General features: G+C 41.3%; 1 protein-coding gene across 1 annotated transcript in view; it reads left to right on the top strand.

The window, feature by feature from the left end:
- Positions 1–23,128, top strand: part of TDRD9 (tudor domain containing 9) — a 109,349-nt gene that overhangs the window by 61,918 nt on the left and 24,303 nt on the right. Inside the window, exons 15-27 of the mRNA XM_023205356.2 lie at positions 710–875; positions 967–1,030; positions 1,103–1,166; positions 1,478–1,522; positions 2,444–2,497; positions 9,327–9,443; positions 10,630–10,737; positions 12,697–12,797; positions 16,729–16,902; positions 19,147–19,258; positions 20,122–20,334; positions 20,607–20,696; positions 21,229–21,489. Coding sequence (XP_023061124.1) covers positions 710–875; positions 967–1,030; positions 1,103–1,166; positions 1,478–1,522; positions 2,444–2,497; positions 9,327–9,443; positions 10,630–10,737; positions 12,697–12,797; positions 16,729–16,902; positions 19,147–19,258; positions 20,122–20,334; positions 20,607–20,696; positions 21,229–21,489 — 1,569 coding nt within the window. The remainder of the gene's footprint in view (positions 1–709; positions 876–966; positions 1,031–1,102; positions 1,167–1,477; positions 1,523–2,443; positions 2,498–9,326; positions 9,444–10,629; positions 10,738–12,696; positions 12,798–16,728; positions 16,903–19,146; positions 19,259–20,121; positions 20,335–20,606; positions 20,697–21,228; positions 21,490–23,128) is intronic.

Genomic DNA, 23,128 nt, shown 5'->3' with positions numbered 1-23,128 from the left:
CCTAGCGTAGGTAGCGGAGGCCTTGGTACAGGCTGCATCCTAGTGTACACGCTGTGCTGGGCTGTGGACGTTCTGCTTCTGACCTTCGAAGTTGAGGATGCCTCTGGTGTTTTACCTTCTCTGTTGTGACTGATTGATTGATTAACTGGGTCTTGCTCTGTTGCCTAGGCGGGAGGCCAGTGATGCAATTATGGCTTACTGCAGCCTCAAACTCTGGGCTCAAGTGACCCTCCTCCCACTATGGCCTCCCAAGTAGCTGAGACTGAGGTATGAGCCACCACACTTGGCTTCCTTTAATAAAAAAATTTGATAACTCCTTGGGTTTCTATGAAAAACACTGTGTCAAGTTAAGGAAGTTTTCCCCCATACATAGTTCAGTAAGGTCTTGTCGACAGTGGCAGCTGGGAGATCCTTCACTTAGTACTGTGCATGCCGTATTTGTTCACGAGTGAGGTGAGTAGACTTTTGTGAAAGTCCTTTAGTGTTACCTTCTAGGATCATACTTTTAAAAAAATAGTAAAATGTGTTCTAAGTTTCAAAGGAAAATTTAGAAAGTTTTTTTTGGTAGCATATCAGCCTTTCATAAATTGACTTAGAGCCTTATTCACCAAAATGTGGTCTTCGTTTCCTGTTTTGGACTCTCCACCTTAAGGGGAAAAAGTATGAGTAAGTCAGTGCTTGCTAATAACACTAATTTTATTGTATAAAGGTTGGAGCACTTGCAGTGAGTGGGCAGAGAGAAGATGAAAACCCCCATGATGGTGAATTGACCTTCTTAGGAAGAGTTTTAGCCCAGCTTCCTGTAAATCAGCAACTTGGTAAACTCATAGTCCTTGGACATGTATTTGGATGTCTAGATGAATGTCTTATTATAGGTAAGTGTGAGAACAAATAAATGCTAATGGGAAGTTTATATAACACCACTGTCACAATCTTACATTCTTCTTGTTTATTTTTTATGATTAGCGGCAGCTCTTTCTTTGAAGAATTTTTTTGCAATGCCTTTCCGGCAGCATCTCGATGGATATAGGTACTGAACATTCATATTTTAAAGTGTCACTGTATTTTAATGGTATTGAATGACACCGTTATCTGTTTGTAGGAACAAAGTGAATTTCTCTGGCAGTAGCAAGAGTGACTGCATTGCACTTGTTGAGGCATTTAAAGTAAGTTTTCTGTTGTGTAAACCATGAAAGCAGCTACCACAGATTGTTAGTACATTTTCATACCACAAATGTATGAGGTAGAGAGAGACAGTGTTTTATCTTGTCTTGTATCGGGGTTATTGGTATCCAATGTTAAATTAACTGTGCTGGAAGAAGTGGGTGAGATGGAAATCCAATTTTATGAAATTGATTGAAAAAATTAAAGTGTACATTTTTATGTTGTAAATTTTCAACAGTTTGTTGAGATTGGACTTAAAAAAAATTCAGTGAGCCAACACACTATTTTGAAACTTTGGATCATTTATTTTCAGACATGGAAGGCTTGCAGACAGAGAGGGGAGCTGCGGTACCCAAAGGTTGGTGAGCCCTTTCCAGCTGCTTTCTAAAGGATGGCTGGGAGTGATGAGAGAAGGACTGTCTTGGCACAGTCATGGCATGTGAATCATGATGTGCCGCCTGCAGCTGGAGTCGAGGTCACTGTAGACAGTGCTCGCACGACTGTCCCAGGAGTGGCAGGCCATAATCTCTGCAGACTGGTCCTTTTGCTTCCATCGCTTCTCAGGAGGCCGCTCGCTCTCAGGCCTATGCTGGAGCTGTGCTGCTTGTTTCACGGCTTCACATTGTACTGATCTTGCCGTGGTGTCTGTAGCCTCTTTGGCTGTGAGTATTTCATAGCTGTGGGTGCTGGGTTGGACATGTCAGTTCAAAATTGAGAGCCATGTGGCTGCTGTTGCTGTTTTCAGCTCTTTTAGATAATGGGCTTAAAAGAAATGTAATCTGTTACCCTCCATTTTATTCTTTTTTTTTTTTGTCAGGCTTTGTTCTTCTTCTTAATTTATTTGGTTCAACAGACTGTTTACAGGTCTGCTGTTTCTGTGTTGAGATTTGCTGTGCCTAGATATATCTCTACTAATACGTATATGAGTTAGCTGTTTAAAGTCTTTTAAAGACTCAGTTGTATTATTTTTCTTGTTGGTATATAATTTGTCAGACATCTTTTTTCAAGATAATCAAGTTATGTCTACCTTTAATTTTTGAGACAGGTGAACTCAGAAGAGTTTCTGTATTGTGTTTATGGTTGAGTATTATGCTCTCTGGCTTCAATGTAAAATTGGGTGTACCTGGAGAGGGAGTGCCACGGTCAACTTGAGTACATGTTTAATAGCTCAGTAATTTACATTCATTATTAAATTTTTGGATGAAACATATTAAACTAGCTAAATTCAGCTCTAATTTATTACCTTAATATTGAGTGTTCTGCTTTTATATATTTAAAGGATGAACTTAATTGGGGACGGTTAAATTACATTCAAATCAAGAGAATTAGAGAGGTAAGTTTTTTGACCAAATGGATGCAAATAAAGTTAACTTATAAAGTATTTATTAAGTAACAACAGTACATGGGTAGTAATGAGTATTCTAAGAAGTGTATTTCCTGCCTGTTTCCAGCTTTAATAGGAGTGTCTCTTTCACCTTTCAGTACAACTACTTGGGTTTCTAATAAATACTTCTTTTCAAGTTAAGGAATATTTTTTCCCTATACATAGTTTAATGAGGAATGGTTATGTAATCTTGTTGTATTGTCTTTTCAGTATCTGTCAGGATAAACAGATTGGGTGTGGTGGCTCACACCTGTAGTGCCAGCTACTGGGGAAGCTGAGGTGAGAGGTTTGCATGAGCCTGGGAGGTAGAGGCTTCAGTGAGCCGTGATTGCACCAGTATACTCTAGCCTGGGTGACAGAGTGAGAGCCTGTCTTGAAAAAGAAAAAGATAAACATATGGTGTTTTAATTTTTAACCTACTAATACAGTCTTGCATTGCTTAATGACAGGGATACATTCTGAGAAATGAGTAATTACATGGTTTTATGCTTGTGCAAACAGCATAGAACATACTTACACAGCCCTAGATGGTGTGCCCCGCTACCTGGGCTGTATGGTGTTGCCTGTGGCTTCTAGGCTGCAAACCTGTACAGCGTGTGACTGTATTGAACACTGTAGGCAATTACAACAAAATGGTAAGTATTTCTGTACCTAAACATAACTAAACGTAGAAAAGGTGCAGTAAACATATGGTTATAAAACAGGGTTTCCCAACACCTGGGCCGTACTCTCCTTATGAGAATATGACTAATGCCAGATCTGAGGTGGAACAGTTTCATCCTGAAACCATCCCCCCACCTCCGGTCTGTGGAAAAATTGTCTTTCATGAAACTGGTTCCTGGTGCTAAAAAGGTTAGGGATCACTGCTATAAAAGATAAACATGGCACACCAATATAGGGAGCTTACCGTGAATGGAGCCTGCAGGACTGGAAGTGGCTCTGGGTGAGTCAGTGAGTCAGTGAGTGAGCTGTGAGGGAATGTGGAGGCCCAGGACATCACTGCACATGACTGTAGACTTTATAAACACTGCAGACTTGGGCTACACTAAGTTCATAAAGTTTTTTAAAAAATTAATTGTGACTTAATATAACTTCTTTAACTTGATAAACTTTTTAATTTTTAAAAAACTTTTTGGCTCTTATAATAACACTTAGCTTAAAACACAAATACATTGTACAGCTATGTAAAAATATTTTCTTTCGTTATATCCTTATTCTATAAGTTTTTATCTATTTCCTTATTTATTTGGTTTTTGAGATAGGATCTTACTCTGTTGCCCAGGCTGGAGTGCAATGGCATGATCACAGCTCACAGAAGCCCTGACTTCCTGGGCTCAAGCAATTCTTCTGCTTCAGTCTCTGCAGTAGCTGGAACTACGGGCATATGTCACCACTCCTAATTTTTTTTTTTTTTTTTTTGAGATGGAGTCTTGCCCTGTCACCCAGGGTGGAGTGCAATGATGCCGTCTCGGCTCACTGTAACCTTTACCTCCTGGGTTTAATTCTCCTGCCTCAGCCTCCCAATTAGCTGGGATTACAGGTGCGCATCACCACGTGTGGCTGCTTTTTTGTATTTTTAGTAGAGATGGGGTTTCACCATGTTGGCCAAGCTGGTCTCGAACTCCTGACCTTGTGATCTGCCTGCCTTGGCCTCCCAAAGTGTTGGGATTACAGGTGTGGGCCACCATGCCTGGCCTAATTTTTTTTTATTCTTTATTTTTTTATAGACACAGGGTCTCACTTTGTAGTCTAGGCTGGTTTTATCTATTTTGAAAAATAATTTTTTTTTTTTTTTTTTTGAGACGGAGTCTCGCTCTGTCGCCCGGGCTGGAGTGCAGTGGCCGGATCTCAGCTCACTGCAAGCTCCGCCTCCCGGGTTTACACCATTCTCCTGCCTCAGCCTCCCGAGTAGCTGGGACTACAGGCGCCCACCACCTCGCCTGGCTAGTTTTTTTTGTATTTTTTTAGTGGAGACGGGGTTTCACCATGTTAGCCAGGATGGTCTCAATCTCCTGACCTCATGATCCGCCCTTCTCGGCCTAAAAATAATTTTTATTTGTTAAACTTTTTTGTTAAAAACTAAGACACACATACACATTAGCCTAGGCATACACAGAATCAGGATCATCAGTATCACTGTCTTCTACCCCCACATCTTGTCCATCGGAAGGCCATCGGGGCAGTAACACATGGCACTGTCGTCTCTTACAGTGTAAGAATGCTTTTTCCTGGGTACCTCCTGAAGGACCTGCCTGAGGCTGTTTTACAGTTAACTATTTTGGTTTGTTTCCTTTTTTTTTTGCTGCTGCTGATTTCAAGACATGTGAAGTTATTTTTTTGTTTTTTAAATAAATAGGAGTATATACTCTGAAATAATGATGGTATAGTATGATAAATCTTTAAGCCAGTAACATAGTTATTTATTATCATTATCAAGTACAATTGTCCCTTGGTATATAAAGGAGGGTTGGTTTCAGGACCCCTGTATACCAAAATTCATGAATACTCATGTCCTGCAGTTGGCCCTGTGGAACCCATGTACACGAATAGTCGGCCTTCCATATACTCGGGCTTGCATCCCTTGAATACTGCATTTTTGATCCGCATTTGGTTAAGAAAAACCTGCATGTAAGTGGGCCCTCACTGTTCAACCCCATGTGGTTCAGGGGTCAACTGAAATGTACTGTATGTATTGTGTGTGCTAGACTTTCATATGATTGGCAGCACGGTAGGTTTGTTTACCCCAGCATCACCACAGACACATGGGTACACATGGTGCACTACAACAGCTGTGATGTGACCAGGCTACAGAAATTTTCTAGCTCTGTTACAGTCTGGTGGGACCACAGTTCTATATGTGTCCATGGTTGACTGAGACACTGCTGTGTGGTGCATGACTTATACATGAGTACATTTTGGATTTCCCACTGTTGACCCAACCACTTGTTCTCAGAATAAATTCTGCTTGTTTGTAATGTTTTCTCCCAAAACATTGCTAGGTTCTGATTGCCAATATTTTCTCTAGAATTTTTTCCTCTGTATTTGTAAGTGAAATTGGCCTCTGGTTTACGTGTGTGTGCATGTGTGCACACGTGCATGCACAACACTATCAGATGCTGGTGTTGATACCACCCTGGTAGGACGAGCATCTTTCTGTGTCCAGGAACCATTTTAATCAACAGTTTAATAACTAGAAATGTATTTCCTATGTATTTGATAGAATGCATTCAAAAACATCTTTGGGATTAGTGCCTTTTTGAGGGATCAGTTTAAAAAAATATTTTCAATATCCCTGGGAGTTATTGATCCATTCTGGGTTCTAATTCTTCTGGAGTCATTTTTGAGGAGTTATGTTTTTCATTCAGGTACCCGTTTAATCCAGATCATGAAGTTTATTGATGTATAGTTACACGTAATTTTTGTAATTTCAAATTCATGTCCAATGGTAACACCTTTCTTGTTCTTATTATTGTGTATTTGTGTACTCTCATTGTTTCTTGATTATATTTGTATATTCAGGGAGTCCCTAAGACCATCCTCAGGTTCACTGATTGGCTAGAAGGACTTGCAGAAGTAGAAAAGCTGTTATGCTTATGATTTATTTTAGCCAAAGGATATGGATTAAAATCAGTAAAAGTTAAAAAAAAAAAAGGTCCATGGGAGGAGCCCTGGAGAGACCAGGTGCAGGCTACCAAGTGTCCTTTCCCAGTAGAGTCTTATGGACAGTGATTAATTCTCTCAGCCGCACTGTGCGACGACAGGCATGAAGTATTGCAACCAGGAGGCTCCCCTGAGCCTTGGTGTCCAGGGTTTTTATTGCGCATTGGTTATGTAGGCCTAGAGTACCCATGTGGCTGACCTTAGTTACTCAGTCTTCAATCCCTCTAGAGGAAACTGTTACCCTATGGCCCAAGGCCCCACCATAAATCATATTCTAGCGTAAACTCTTTTGTGTGGCCCAAGGCCCCAGGTAAGCATTAGATACTCTTTTTAGGGAGGATAAGAGTTCCTGGAGGCTTGACAATGACCTTTCAGGAGCTGGACCAGGGCCATACCTTTCTCTGGAATGTGCGTGGTCTGGACAGCCAGGCCTGCTGGATTACTCCTTTACTGCACAGTCTGCAAGATTCCTTTGTGTTATTGTATTTTCAGAGAACTTACTCTTAGTTTCATTTGTCAATTTTCTTGTTTATGTTTTTTGGGAGGGAAGGAAGAGGTGGGGGATTCTAAATCATTGCTTTTTGTTTTTTTCCCATTAATTTAGTTATCCTGTGACTTTTAGTTTACTTGAGTCTTTCTGAAATTAATGTTTAGTATTAATAATAATATTTTCAATCTTTCTAATTAAAAGCATTTAAGGCTATGAATTTTATTATGAGTAGCTTTAGCCACATCCCACTGATTTTTGACATTCCTGTCTATAATTTCTTTTAGTGTTGGTTTCCTCTCTGACTAAAGAGTTTATTTTTATTTTTTAGAGACAGGGTCTTTGTCTCCCAGACTGGAGTGCAGTGGCATGACCATAGCTCACTGCAGCCTCAAACTCCTGGGCTCAAGCAATCCTTCTGCCTCAGCCTCCCAAAGCTCTGAGAGGTGTGAGCCACCATGTCTAGCCCTGAAATGTTTTTAAATATCATTTTTTTCTTGTTAATTTCTGATTTTACTGCTTTTAAGTATACAAAGTGGCATAGTCTTGGTTTTTAATTCGTTCAGTTACATGTGATTATAGTTACATGAAAGAGTTCCGGCTGGGCGCGGTGGCTCAAGCCTGTAATCCCAGCACTTTGGGAGGCCGAGATGGGCGGATCACGAGGTCAGGAGATCGAGACCATCCTGGCTAACACAGTGAAACCCCGTCTCTACTAAAAATACAAAAAAAAAAAAAAAAAACTAGCTGGGCGAGGTGGCGGGCGCCTGTAGTCCCAGCTACTCCGGAGGCTGAGGCAGGAGAATGGCGTAAACCCAGGGGGCGGAGCTTGCAGTGAGCTGAGATCCGGCCACTGCACTCCAGCCCGGGCGACAGAGCGAGACTCCGTCTCAAAAAAAAAAAAAAAGAGTTCCATCCCTCAGGCGTACAGAGGTGAGCATCTGAGTGTACTCTCCCTTGCTTCCCATGTCCCAGGCTTTTCCTCCCTCCACAGGGAAGATAGTGGCTGCTAAGTTTTTCTGTCCTTTCAATTCTTTTTAGTTGTTATTTCCCCCAGTTATATTCACACTTGTGACTGTATTCTTTTTGTAATTGAGATAATTTAGTGGTGACTTAATTTATGATCAGTTCACAGGTATTTGGAGTTGTGTATTTTCACATGTGTACATTAAAGTTTGACATTTTGTGTGAAACAGTTTTTATTACAACTGGATATTGATTTTATTTTCCTGTTTGGAGGGACTATTTGGCCATAGGTCATTTATTTTGTTTTTAATCACAAAAGCAGTACATGTTCATGGCAGAGGCCGGAACGTGTTTCGAGGACCTAAAGCAAGGCTGTGGCCATGGCTCTCTGCTATTCCGATCTCTGGGTGGGCACAGTTATGCGTTTGCACTGGTTCCCATCGGGGTGTGTGTCTATGAACAGATCATGGAGCATATATGATTTTGTATTCTGGTATTTTCTATAGGTGTTATACTGTTCATCTTTAACATTACTTCTTAATTTATTTCTAATAAGACGATTCTTGCCAGGCACAGTGGCACATGCCTATATTGCCAGTTGTTTGGTAGGCTGAGGTAGGAGGATCACTTGAGCATAGGAGTTTTGGGCTGTAGTATGCCATGCCGATTTGGTGTTGCATTAAACTCAACACCGATACAGTGACCTCTTGGGAGCCAGGAACCACCATAGTATTGCCTAAGGAGGGGTGAACCAGCCCACCTTGGAAAGGGAGCAGATCAGAACTCCTGTGTTGATCAGTGTGGGATTGTGCCTTTGAATAGCCACTGCACTGTCTAGCCTGGGCAATATAGCAAGATCTTGTCTCTAAAAATAAATTTTAGGCCAGGCGCAGTGGCTCTTGCCTGTAATCCCAGCCCTATGGGGGGCCGAGGTAGGAGGATCACGAGGTCAGGAGATTGAGACCATCCTGGCTAACATGGTGAAATCCTGTCTCTACTAAAAATACAAAAAAAATTAGCTGGGCGTAGTGGGGGGCGCCTGTAGTCCCAGCTACTCAGGAAGCTGAAGCAGGAGAATGGCGTGAACCTGGGAGGTGGAGCTTGCAGTGAGCTGAGATCGTGCCACTGCTCTCCAGCCTGGATGACAGAGTGAGACTCTGTCTCAAAATAATAATAATAAAAATTTTAAAAAGATTATTTCTCTCTTTTTGTCTTTTTTTTTTGTTTGGAGACAGAATCTTACTCTGCCACCCAGGCTGGAGTGCAGTAACACGATCTTGGCTCACTGCAACCTCTGCCTTCTAGTCTCAGCCGATCCTCCCATCTCAGCCTCCTGAGTAGCTGGGACTACAGGTGTGCACTACCATGTGCAGCTAATTTTGTATTTTTTTTTTTTTTTTTTGTAGAGACTGGATTTCACCATGTTTCCCGGACTGGTTTTGAACTCTTGAGTTCAAGTGATCTCCCTGCCTTGGTCTCCCAAAGTGCTGGGATTAGAGGCATGAGTCACTGCACACAGCTAAAAGATGATTCTTAATTAGCTGCAGTGTTTCATTCTATAGATGTATTTATACTTTACCCATTGTGCACTTATTTTCTAGTGTTTTCACTGCTCTGATAACATATGTACCTTTGAGACATCAGATTTCAATGTATTTTTCTTAGGTGGCTGAATTATATGAAGAATTGAAGACTAGAATCTCACAGTTCAACATGCGTGTTGATTCTCGGCGACCTGTCATGGACCAAGAGTATATATATAAGCAGCGATTCATCCTACAGGTGTGCTGGAGTTTCCTGGATAGTTTTATCCTGATTCTTTGTGCTTACAGGGTCTTGTGGTTAAGAAACCGCTTATTCCTGCTTTCTGATACAAACCAAATCTCAAAGGAAATTTTAGGTCCATAATGTTCATACTGAGTTTGGGAACCAGGAAACATTCTTGCCTTTCATAGTTTGCATTATTTGTTGAGTTGATGATTCGTGTAGAGAGTATTTATTGTTTATTTTATTTATTAATATTTAATGGATTCAGACCCATTTCTAATTTCCAGGGAATTGTTTCTGTAGAGTACCTGTGTTATCACTGCTTCAGGAGAGATCCTTTTGTTTTAACTTTTAAGAAAGTGAAATGCTCCTTCTAATTTTCAGTGTATGTAGCTATTCCCCTACACTGAAAATATTATTTTAACTTTGGAGGCCATGGATTCAGATTACTAGTGGTTAGATGGAATGTAGCAAGCGGGAAGTGTGTCCTGGCCGGTGGAGACTGCCTCTGCTGTAGGGTTTCCTAGAAGGGTTGGCTGATGCATACAGAATCAGGTTTGAGGTAGATGCCTGTAAACTGGGTGTGCTGAAAATGTGCGAGTGTTTTCCTGCATGTAAAATTGCTCTAAGGCTGGGGGAGTCTTTGGTGGGTGTGTTTCAAACTGGGTATATTTTTATTGAAGAAGGGACTCTTTGCAGAGTGCATTTTAGAGGTGAATAGTGGATGCCAGCCTGCTGCCCTAAATCTAAGTGTTCCAACTGGAGTTCTTTCTGAACATCTGAGAATACCTCACACATGTGCGTGGGGAGAAGCACCTCCCCACCTGAGAGGACCTCCCCACGTGTGTGGGGAGAAGTGGAGAAAGTTGCCCAACCCTGGGGCTTTGTGTATAGGAGGGTTTGTGTCCTTGTTCAACTTGCCACTGTTTCCCAAGCCTCATTCTGAGAAGTATTTAAGCTCTTTTGAAGAAAGATGTTTCTGTTAGGTGAAAAAAGTGTTTCTTTTTTAGTGTATCTGTTAGATGAAAGTACCAGAATTGTGACTTTCTGCTTGGTTGGTGAAAGGTCTAGTTTTCTATACAAACGATAACCGTCTTTTACATTTGTAGATGTCATATCATGCTGGGTTGAGATTAGTATATTGGTGAGAATAACTGATAAAACAATGCTGTTACTTCATGAAAATAAACTTCTTTTCCAGGTTGTATTGGCAGGTGCTTTCTATCCAAATTACTTTACTTTTGGACAGCCCGATGAGGAGATGGCAGTGAGGGAGCTGGCTGGCAAGGACCCCAAGACAACTGTAGTGGTAGGTGCTGGGGGCAGGCGTCCCTCCCTGGGGTGTGGTCAGGCAGAACGTTTTTGTTCTCTAATTGTTTCTATTTTTGTGAGTTGTAAGTGAATTTTCCCCTGGAGTGAATATTAGGCTTGTTTGGCCTTTTCAGGTACATCTACTTGTCCCTCAGTCTCTTCCTCCCTTTACAGACCTGGCCTTATAAGGGAGCCTTGAGAGTTTATACGTTCAAGGTCATTGCTGATTTGATCATGTGCTGTTTTGAAGGATTTAAGGCACTTATAAGTTTAAGAACATTTTCTTAATTCGCAACTTCATTTCATACAGAATAAAATGTTATTGGTTGGCAGCTGAGTGCTGTGGCTTAAGTCAGTGATCCCCCAACCTGGATGCCAAACAGAACCACCTAGAGAGTGCTTATTTTTTTTATATTTGTTGAAATTCAGATCTGAGGGCCCTGCAAGATCTGAGCTAGAAAGTATGCCCTAGAAATCAGCATTCAAGTGGTGTGTACTTTGGGCATTTATAATGATCATCCATAGACCCTGACCATTGAATCAACGTTTGCAACCCAGTTGTTTAAAGCCCAGCAGCAGGGAGAATCACACTGGAAGAAAGCATCTGAGACTGGACTGTTTCGGATTACTTGGTTCCAGTATGTGCCTCTATCTGATAAGGCGGGGTGAGAAGCACTTGAAGTTCCTTCGTGTCATATCATAAGCGCTCGGTCATTGCCAGCTTTTATCCTGGTTATTGTTATACCACAGCTGTTAATCCTGAAGACATAAATAGCTCATAAGGAAAGGGCGCAGATGACTTGAGATTACAATTGGAGGTCTTTGATGAGCACCAAAAGGAGCTGGTGCTCATGCTGGAGATGAGAGAGCCAGCTGAGATACACTTGATACCTGTGGAAGGGACTGTAAAAGGAAGTCGTTAGTTTTTTATAGCTACTGAGAATCATTTGATCGGCACCTGTGTTCTTGCTGGCCGTCAGGTTTGACTAAGCCCTTTGCTTGCCTTCCTCTCTCACCCCTTTGCCCCTTTGTGATTTTCTTCCCTCAGCTGTGTGAAGCGGGAAGGGTTCTATAGGACTCTCCCTCAACGTTCAGCAGCTCTGTCTGCATCCCTCGAGCACTGGGAACCTAGTCTGGGGGCCCAAAATCACCTAGTGTGTATATCTTAAAAGCTACGTAATAGCTAGCTTTACTTAGCACTTGAGAGACTGTGTGTTAGGTACTTTTTATTCTTCTCTGAGCCTCACTCCACCCTTTGAGTTGGGGATTTCTCATGCCATTCTCATTTCATGATGTGGCAGTTGGGTCTCAGGGCAACTCCATAACCTGCCTAAGGAGACATGCGGATTCAGGGAGTGAGGAGACAGGATCTAACTGGATGCCTTCACTTACGTGCCTTCTGTCACGGAACCCTGTGCAGAGCTGGGCTGGCACAGGAGTTGCCCTGGTCCAGAGGAAAGTACGGAGTGCTTTGCAGAAACCCAGTGTGGTGCCTTGAGAGTTTATACATTAAAGGTCAATGCCAGTTTGATCATTTGCTATTTGGTCCTTCCACTGTGGTGATGAGGAAATATGCACTTCTCTCATTAGTTAGACATTTTCCTTTAAAGTTTACATTCCCGTGATTCCTTATGTAGAAATATGTTTTAAAAAGAAGTGTTTAGTAAGCTTGATTATTTTAAGGGAAAACAGAAGTCAACAAATCTTAATTTTGCTTTATTAGACTTACACCATTTTAACAGGGGTAGAATTAGCCTTTGTTTAACATATTTATTATAGAACTTAGAATTTGAAAGTCATTAAATGCACTGATATGTAGAGTTCATATATTATGGTTAAAGATAGCAAACTGTGTTTTTAGAAATTAAAACAGTTTACACCAGTTTCGGGCTTGTGAATGTTGAAACTATTTTGTTAGCTCTAGTAATTTGCTCTGATTTTGTATTATATTTTACAGTTGAAGCACATTCCTCCCTATGGATTTCTTTACTATAAACAACTACAGTCTTTCTTTAGACAGTGTGGTCAAGTCAAATCCATTGTATTTGATGGTGCAAAGTAAGTATATTTTTGTAATCAACTGCAGTTATGAAAGAGGCATAAAGATTCAAATGTTTCCAGATGCTGATTCTTAAAACTGAGTGCCCATGGAAATGGGTCCTCCTATGGGCTGCTGCAATCGGCTTTCAGAATGTAGCTTTAGTTTATCTTATGGTCAGAAGCAATTTATCTTCTCTTTCTGCTAAGTGACCTCCTAAAGGAACTAAGCTGCTGGTTAGCAGTCAAGCGTGGTCACTCCAAGAAGGCTCAGTAACTCAGTGTGATGCTAAGGCGGATTCTCCTAAAGTGATCTTCTCTTTCACGCACTTGTCCTCAGATTTTCTCAGTGACTCATTAGTAAGAGTTATTTTGTGGGCCATGAAGATGCTCCAGAATAGAGTGTATCTGCTTATAGTTGTCTAAAGCAGATATGTTTTGAATATTTTTGGAAGGCAAACATTGTAAAAACTCAATTTGGCTCTACTTACTGCATGTAAGGAGCAAATGGTGTGTTTTGGAGTATCACTCAGTTTTTATTTCTAACAGGAAATGTTTATGTACCAAAAAGCCTAAAGTATGATTTTTAATTTTTAAAGTTAGAAATTTTTTCCAGTGTTTTATGAATGTTGATAAATTTTTATTTAACTTGACAAAGCTTTGTAAATAAGAACAAACACTTTTTTTTAAATGTCCAATTCACTCAAGTTGAACATTAAGTCCATTTTCAATTTGGGGTAATTCCCTCCAGCATTTTAAGTTCCATTTCTATGATTAACATATTGATTTTCTTTGTAGGACTGTAAATGCCTCATGAGGCAAATGTCCAACTCCCTAATAAGCAAAACCTTCCTAAGTGCTTTTAACAACTTAGAGAATTAATGAATTAAACTTGTAGTGTCTGAACTTTTCTTAAATATTCTGATGTAAATTATAGTAAGGTAGTAAGCCACATATATAAAGTAGCTTACTTAAAGCTGGAATCACACAGCGAAACTAATTCCTGAATATTGTACGTCCGCTTACCTGGGTGAGGTTCCAGTTCTGAGTGAATGTTCCTTTGACTGATTGAAGGTCAGAAGTCTTGGCTCCCATAAGATTGCAGCATTTTTGTTCACTCATCTTTATGACCGGATTGGGTTCTGTGTTTGTTTCCTGTTCTTCTTGCCTGGGACTTTTTGTTTAGTTTTGTTTTCTTATTTTTATTTATTTATTTTTGAGACGGAGTCTCGCTCTGTCATCAGGCTGGAGTGCAGTGGCACAATCTTGGCTAACTGCGACCTCTGCCTCCCATTGCCTGGGACCTTTTTTATAGGTGTTTATAGCTTTTACATTCCTCACATTTCCAGCTCTCTAGTCGTAATACAAATGTCATACCAATTTTTTGGGGGGAAGTAACAGTATTCTTTCTGTAGGATTCAAGTATTTAAAGGCAAAGGAAGATACAGTGATTAAAAGAATAAGAACTGTATTTCTTTTGACATAGAGCAGGGGTGACTTTGTATAGACTCTGAGGTGCCAAGGGTGCATGGGCAGATGGGCACGGGTGGTACCTGGGCATATCATGTTCTCCCATAAGAAGCTTTCAACTTTGTGGTAGGAGTGGAGAGTCAAATTAGTTTCACAGACATTTGCCTGCTGTGAGAAGTCATGGGAGAGGTCCAGAAGGTTAGAAGAAGGCATTCTATCTGAGGCCCAATATCAGAGCAGTAACATTAATTTGAGACTTCCTCGGGTGGACGTTGGAGGGTTGTGAGGCCTCGGGCTGGTGCAGTGTCCACTGCAGAGGTGGTGCCGCAGGGTCAGGGTGGTTTTCCAGCAGGAGGCAGGCATGAGCTGATCTTGATGGTGGAAAGCCGAGACTGTGCACACATAGCTGGCAGCCATTTGGGCGGAGCTGCTCTGTGTCAGATGGAGTCTGTTGTGAGGAGGTCAGATGCTAACTCTGGGACAGTCTTTTGGCAGATTGATGAGTGTGAACGTGACTAGGTGGGCACTTGGAGACCTCTGAGTGTTCTGTCCAGAACCATGATTTATGGAACTTAGGGATAAGCGGAAAGTCAAGACAAGAGAAGAAGAGGCTGGCCTGGAGTCTTCGCAGTAGTCCAGAGCGGAGGTACTGAGATGTGGAGCCAGTATGGTGGTGTTTGACGTGAAAAGGAGCCAACAGATGGGAAGGAGGATGTCTTAGATTTGGCTGGTCATTGCATGTGGAGGGCAAAGAAGAGAGAGGAGCCCAAGAGCATCCGGCTTTCCAGCCTGGAAACTGGGGAGGATGGAGCTTTGAGGAGTAGATGCTGAGGTCTGGAGTTCAAAATTACTTCTACAGAGTCTTGGGAGAGACTCTGAAGAAGGGAGATAAAGCAGAAGTGCATGAATCAGGTGGTGGGTGGAAGGAAAATGCATGCATTTATGAGTGAAGAGGATGGGGCATGAAGGAGGGCAGAGGAGGGCGCAGTGAATCAGGGTCCGTTCATGTACCTACCACACACCTCCCTTGCTGGGCGTCTTTCCAAACTGCTCAAGGTGTGCATTTCCAGGACAGAGCTCACTACAGCATGATTTTTATAGCAGAGGAAGGGGCCCAGGTCTGTTTGTGTGGCTCTGTGATGATGTGGGAACCCAGGGGCATTAGAATGTGCATGCATAGCAAGGTAAACTTGATGCTGTCTTCTTTCTGCCTGGTACGTCCAGCAGGCACCTTTTGCTGTATGCCTGCTGCTCATGCCCCAGAGAGGGGGCTGGAATGGGACACTGAAATATGGGCTGGGGTAAGGGAGGGCATTTATCAACATTACTTGGTGTTTTATTCTGTTCTCGCAGTGCTATAAAGAAATACCTGAAACTGGGTAATTTATAAAGAAAAGAGTTTTAATTGGCTCATGGTTCTGCAGGCTGTGTAGGCTGCTGCTTCTGGGGAGGCCTCAGGAAACTTACAATCATGGTGAAATGTGAAGGGGAAGCTGGCACATCTTCTGTGGCTGGAGCAAAAGGAAGAGAGCAAAGGGGAAGGTGGTGCACACTTTTAAACAACCAGATCTCGTGAGAACTCACTAGCACAAGAACAGCAAGGGGGAAGTTGCGCCCATGATCCGGTCACCTCCAACCAGGCCCCTCCTCCAATATTGGGGATTACAATTCTACATGAGATTTGGGCAGGGACACAGATCTAAACCATGTCACTTGGCAATAAATTTAATGGTTTCGACCCAGGCGCTGTGACTCACGCCTGTAATCCCAGCACTTTGGGAGGCCGAGATGGGCAGATCATGAGGTCAGGAGATAGAAACCATCCTGGTCAACATGGTGAAATCCCATCTCTACTAAAAATACAAAAATTAGCTGGGCGTGGTGGCATACACCTGTAGTCCCAGCTACTCGGGAGGCTGAAGCAGGGGAATCTCTTGAATCTGGGAGGTGGAGGTTGCAGTGAGCTGAGATGACACCCCTGCACTGGCGACAGAGCACGACTCCATCTCAAAAAAAAAAAAATTAAAGAAAAAATGATTTCATGGTTTTTTTGAAGGGGAATTACAAAGATCACTGAGCTATACATTTGTGTGGTTTTCTGTGTCTGTTTTATTTTATGATAGTAAAGAAGACATTCTGTTGTAATCATGAAAATTATTTTGCAATTATGAAAGTAATTATGAAGTAAGATTTTTTTGCCCCAAATTGCATGTGACTTTAGTCTTTATTCTGCATTATATTATACAAGGATGATACTTGGTTTTGGTTTAATGACATGTCATTATAACTTTTATTTCTCTTAAATTAACAATTTTCCATTGGAGAAATTAATACATGTTATTGATTAATTATAGATTGAAGAGTTACTGGCATTTTGAGGAGAGATGTGACAGAATTTCTGTTTAATCTTGAGAGAAATGAATATGCAGTTTTTAATCAGATGCCTGATAAATTTATTTTTAAATTTACATTTGTGGAACAGAGCCTTTGTGGAATTCTCACGAAATCCAACAGACAGATTTAAAACCCTTCCTGCCGTGTATATGGCAATTAAGATGTCTCAACTAAAAGTTTCACTTGAACTCAACGTTCATTCTGCAGAGGAAATTGAAGGGAAGGTGCAAGGCATGAATGTCTCAAAGCTCAGGAACACAAGGTATTTTCAGGAGGGAGGTGGCGGACATGCTCTACCTGCTTTCACATATTCAGATACTGTTTTTAAATGACTATTGATCTGACCTTGCTTCAGCTTATGTTAAAAGCACTGGCTTGGCTAGGTGCTGTGGCTCACCTCTAATCCCAGCACTTTGGGAGGCCGAGGCAGGTGGATCACTTGAGGCCAGGAGTTTGGGACCAGCCTTGACAACATGGTGAAACCCTGTCTGTACTGAAAATACAAAAATTAGCCGGGCTTGGTGGCACACGCCTGTAATCTCACCTACTCAGGAGGCTGAGGCAGGAGACTTGCTCGAACCCGGGAGGTGGAGGTTACAGTCAGCCGAGATCACACCGCTGCACTCCAGCCTGGGTGACAGAACAATATACTGTCTTAAAATAAATAAATAAATAAGTAAATAAATAAATAAACAAACAAACAAGCACTGGCTTTGTGGTTGAGTAGACCTGCCGTTGAATCCTGGTTGTGTCATCTCCTCACTCTGTGCACTTGGGCACATTACCTAACCTCTCTGAACCTGAGGTTTTTTTCTGTTTAATAGAAATGATACCGGCCGGGCGAGATGGCTCATGCCTGTAATCCTTGCACTTTGGGAGGCCGAGGCGGGAGGATCCCTTGAGGTCAGGAGTTCAAAACCAGCCTGGCCAACATGGTGAAACCCCATCTCTACTAAAAATACAAAAAAATTAGCCAGGCATGGTGGCAGACACCTGTAATCCCAGCTACACGGGAGGCTGAGGCAGAAGAATCACTTAAACCCGGGAGGCAGAGGTTACAGTGAGCTGAGATCACGCCACTGCACTCCTCCCTGGGCAACAGAGCGAGACTCAGTCTCAAACAAAAAAAAGAAACGATACCTATGGTGCAAGGCTGTTGAGAGGATTGAGTGATACCATTTATGTAATTTTTAGTTAAATAGTAGGGATTAAATCTAACGTTCATTTCCTTTCTTCCTGGGTAGGAATATGCATTTTGTTTTGCAAATTCTCTTTTTAAGTATTGTGGAATATTCTTTGTCTTCAACATAGCAATCAGTGGGACATAATGGAGATGCAGCTGGGAGCACCTAGTTGCTTACCAGAATAAGCCGCCCTTCCTTGCCAAATAGCATTTTTCACTCCCACCCAGAGAGCAGCTCAGGGATAGGGCTGTCTGTAGGGCTGGTCAGCTCAGGGCAGGGGCACTTGCTGCATGCAGCTGGCATCACCCTGGTGGATCTTCTCTTGGACCAAACTGAGTCACCCATGGTATTTGTGACAGACTGCTTGCCTTTTGGCCATATCCCCATAGTCACATATGTGGGAAGTCTCATTTATTATTTCTTAATTGTAGAGTTTTCAGTTTTGGGAGGAGTTTAACAGGAATCTGAGGAGTTGGTGGAGGAAGGGAAATCTGTTCCGTCTGGTTTCACACAGTGTGTGACTTTTGGTTTCTGAGAGTTTGGGAATGTCGTGGGTTCATGTAGGGAAGACCTGTCCTGCTCTAGTGAGGTCAGACTCTGCTTACTTTTGTCATTGAACGCTGGGGAGTCACTCATTGCCTGAGTCACTCATTGAAAATGGGTCTGGAGATCAGGAAAAGAGTTGGATCAAGATCTTTCTTGTAATTCTTTCTCTTCGTTTTAGAATAAAGTATTAGGAAAGGAAATTTTTATTTTCTGTCAAATTTGTCTTTTGTCTTCAGAAGTTTAGTATTTACTATCTTATTGCCTTTAAGGGAAAATGATATTTTGGGGGTTTATTGGAAAATCATGTGTGTGTGTTTTCTAACACAGCATTGAGCCAAGCGTGGATTCTTATAGTTTTCTAAAGGTCAAGGTGCACATTTGAAAACACAAGTCAGGAAACACTGTAGGTCTGAGATTTAGAATTTATCTCAGACCTTAAAGTCTAAATTTAATAATTTATTTATTTTGATAATACCTTGAAAATAGATATTCTCTGATAGTCTTGGCCTTCACAATTATATACTACCCTCCAGGGTATACCCTGGAGGGTAGTATATAATTGTTGGAGTGTGTACCCCTTCCAGAGCCCTTCAAAAAGCCAGCAGAAATTCATGTTTGAGATGAAATCAAATTTGTCATCTCTGGCTTAGGTATTTTATTGAAGTGTTCTTTTCTTGTAGAAATATTAGAATAGTTCGAGTGATAATTTCACTTATGTAAATGTGTTTTCTTTCTAAAACTTGATTTTTATTTAATTAAAAATTCTTATTATGTAGGGTGAATGTGGACTTCCAGAAGCAGACGGTAGATCCTATGCAAGTCTCATTTAACACATCAGACAGGTCCCAGACAGTTACAGATCTCCTTCTAACTATTGATGTCACAGAGGTAAGGATGAAGTAATTGAGCTTTTCCTTCTTATTAATCTAAAATCATTATGTTGTATATAGGAAGTTCACCCCCCCCTCCCCACACACACAGAGAACTCATGCACCTTGATAATCTTGTTAATGTGGGTGAGCTTGAATTATCACTGTACTTGTTAAATTGAAATATGACTAAAATGGAAATTGAAACATACTTATTCTAGAATCAAAGTTAATTTTTAAAATATCAAGTAGATTTAAAATGCTGCAATAAATCAGATGTGACAAGATATATGTTAGAGGAAAAAAAAGTGTGTATATTTTTGAGATGAAGTCTTGCTGTGTTGCCCAGGCTGGAGTGCAGTGGCACGATTTCCGTTCACTGCAACCTCTGCCTTCTGGGTTCAAGCGATTCCCCTGCCTCAGCCTCCTGAGTAGCTGGGATTACAGGTGTGTGCCACCATGCCCGGGTAATTTTTGTGCTTTTAGTAGAGATGGGGTTTCACCACATTGGCCAGGCTGGTCTCGAACTCCTGTCCTCAAGTGATCTGCCTACCTCTGTTCCCAAAGTGCTGGGATTACAGATGTGAGCCACTGTGCCCGGCTGAAATGATTATATGACCTCAGAACCTTTATTTATGTAAGAATGAGTCTTGTACCGCCAAGAAAAGGATATATTCCACACATTTCCTTACCTTAGTTCACCAGGGGACCCCCTCTTTTTGTCTCATAAACACCTGTCAAAAACTTGTAGAATACTTATGTTCCGAGGATTATGCTGGTGAGATTTGCAGCACAGGGTGTCAGCCCTGTGATTCAAGCTCATTTTCCTCCTTACAAAAGTCCTTTCTAGATTTCGTCTCTGCTGCTCCTCTTCCTTTTTAGGTGGTTGAAGTGGGACACTTTTGGGGATATAGGATTGATGGAAAAAACTCAGAGATTCTGAAAAAGCTTACTGCTGAAATCAACCAGCTGACGCTGATGCCCTTGCCCACTCACCCACATCCAGACTTGGTCTGTCTGGCACCTTTTGCTGATTTTGGTAAACAACGCTACTTTAGAGCTCAAGTCCTTTATGTTTCTGGAAATTCTGCTGAGGTAGGTTTTTCTATAATAAGTCACTGGTAGGGAAATGAGACAGACATACAGCAGTTTATCAAATATCTTTTATAATTATAGGTGGAAATTAAATTTAAAATAATTGCAGTTAGCAAAGTAGTCTGTTTCCCTCAATGATATGTGGATTTAAGCTCAGGTCACTCTAATAATTCTGCAATTATAGGATTAGAGCAGACTGCTGCGTTGCTATTGCTCAGGTATGGCATTGTTTTTGACCCCGTGTTCAAGTGTATACTTGCTTTATTTTCTAGGTATTCTTTGTAGATTATGGCAATAGGTCTCATGTAGATCTACATCTTTTGATGGAGATTCCCTGTCAATTTCTTGAACTTCCTTTCCAGGTAAGATAGAGAAGACTCTAGGGAATGAACACTGAATGCTAGACAGGATTCCTGGGTCATGTGGTGCCCTGCCTCGGCTTACAGCTAGGGGAGCCAAGGCCCAGGACAGGGAAAGGACTTGTTTTGTCACAATAGCCAAATTTGGTTTCTGCTCTTCCAAAAATATATGAAAGATTTCAGAGTTAGCAAAAAAGTTGTTTTAATCCAGTAGTGTCTTCTAATACTGTTTCTAAGTTTTCTGGTTATGTTGAAATCAGACAGACTTTTTAGGTAGGCCGGAGACATAGTCACATATGCCCCTTACCATCAGTGTGAAGACAATCTAAAAATTATTCTAAATGTTTCTTATTGTTGTTAAAAAGCATAACCAAGTTTCTTTAGGAAATTCTGACTACCCCAACATCAGTTTTATTGGGACTTTTACGAGAATACCACTGAAGATACATGAACAAGATCTGTTTTCAGTGGTATTTGGGATGAGTGTTTTGCTTGTTTGTAAAGCTGTTTGAGCTGTGCCCTTCCGTCCTTGTAGGCTTTGGAATTTAAGATTTGCAAAATGAGACCATCGGCAAAGTCTCTTGTTTGTGGCGAGCACTGGAGTGACATGGCCAGCCAGTGGTTCGCCTCTCTGGTGAGCGGCTGCACCCTCCTTGTGAAGGTCTTCTCTGTGGTGCACAGCGTCCTGCACGTGGACGTGTACCAGTACTCGGGGGTCCAGAATGCCATCAACGTAAGAGATGTCCTCATCCAGCAGGGCTATGCTGAGCTCACGGAGGAGTCCTACGAGTCCAAGGTGTGTGCTTTCACCCTTGCTGGAGCACGCATTTGTGTGAGAGAGAACGGGGCGGGCTTTCCTTCTCTGTGGACCCTGAGATAGGAGGAGGCAGACACCTTTTCACCATTTGGTGTGCTGTACTTGTGTTAAGACTGGCGGCGCCAATTTAAATGTCTTCTAGATTTCTCTGAGACTAAATGATGGTGACTGGGTATTGTTTTTGTTGGTGGGTATTGTATTTGTTGGTCTATTTACCTTTTTTATTTTTAAAATTTATGTATTTATTTATTTAATATATTTTTTAGTAGAGACAGGGTCTCCCTGTGTTGCCCAGGTTGGTCTCAAACTCCTGGGCTTAAGGGATCCTCCTGCCTCAGCCTCCCAGAGTACTAGGATTACAGGTGTGAGCCACTGCACCCTGCCTCCTATTCAGCTTTTTATCTTCTTAGGATAGATTTGAAAATGTTCTATATGTGGGGAGTTTTAAAAATGGATTCCAAGACTTACCTCCCTAATGGAAGGAGTTAATAAAATATTTCAGGTATTTCAAGCATTTCAAAACTTCTTTCAACTATTTTTTCTTTTTTCTTTTTTTTTTTTTTTGAGACGGAGTCTCAACTATTTTTTCAAAATCAGTGTTAGTTATTTTTCATGATCTGAAGGTTTGAGACGCCACTTTTTCCCCCTTTTTTAGTTGCCACATAATCATTGTACATATTTATGGGATATAGAGTCATATTTTGTATGTATATATAATGTGTAATGATCAAGTGAGGGTAATTAGCAAATCTGTCACCTCAGACATTTATTATTTCTTTGTGTTGTAAACATTCAAGAACTTTCTTCTAGCTTTTTGAAAATATACCTTATAGCTAACCATATTTACCCCATAGTGCTGCAGAACACAAGAACCTGTTCCTCCAATCTAGCTGTAATTTTGTGTTTGTTAACCAACTTCTCTCTATTCTCCCCTTCCCCTGTCTTACCCAGCCTCTAATATCCGCAGTCCTCTCTACTTCCATTAGTTAAATTTTTTTTTTTTTTTTTTAGCTTTTACACATAAGTGACGACATGTCATATTTATCTTTCTGTTCTGGCTTATTTTACTTAACATACCATCCTCCAGGCTCATCCATGTTGCCAAGAATGACAGGATTTTTTCTTTTTGTAGCTGAATGGTATTTTATTTTGTATATACCACATTTTCAGTATCCATTGATCTGTTGACGGACACCTAGGTTGGTTCTGTATCTTGACTATTGTGACCAGTGCTGCAGTAATCATGGGGTACAGGTATCTTTGATGTACTGATTTCCTTTCCTTTGGATAAATGCCCAGTAGTGGGATTGCCAGATTGTATGTTCGTACTGTCTTTCATTGTTCTGAGTAACCTTCACACTGTTTTCAATGAAGACTGCATTAATTTACCTTCCCACCCACAGTGTGCGAGAATTCCCTTTTCTCCTTACCAGCATTTGCTTTTTGTCTTTTCAATAGTAGCCGTTCTAACTGGGTTGAGATGCTATCTCTCATGATGGTTTTGATTTGAATTTCCCTGATAATCAGTGATGTTGATCATCTTTCATATATTTGTCGGTTATTTGTACGTCTTCTTTTGAGAAATGTCTATTCAGATCCTTTGCCCACTTTTTAATTG

Source organism: Piliocolobus tephrosceles, chromosome 6 (genome assembly GCF_002776525.5).
Source record: "Piliocolobus tephrosceles isolate RC106 chromosome 6, ASM277652v3, whole genome shotgun sequence".
Classification (NCBI taxonomy): Eukaryota; Metazoa; Chordata; class Mammalia; order Primates; family Cercopithecidae; genus Piliocolobus; species Piliocolobus tephrosceles.
The sequence above is the reverse complement of the archived record's forward strand: the minus strand, read 5'-3'. Positions and strand labels throughout refer to the sequence as shown.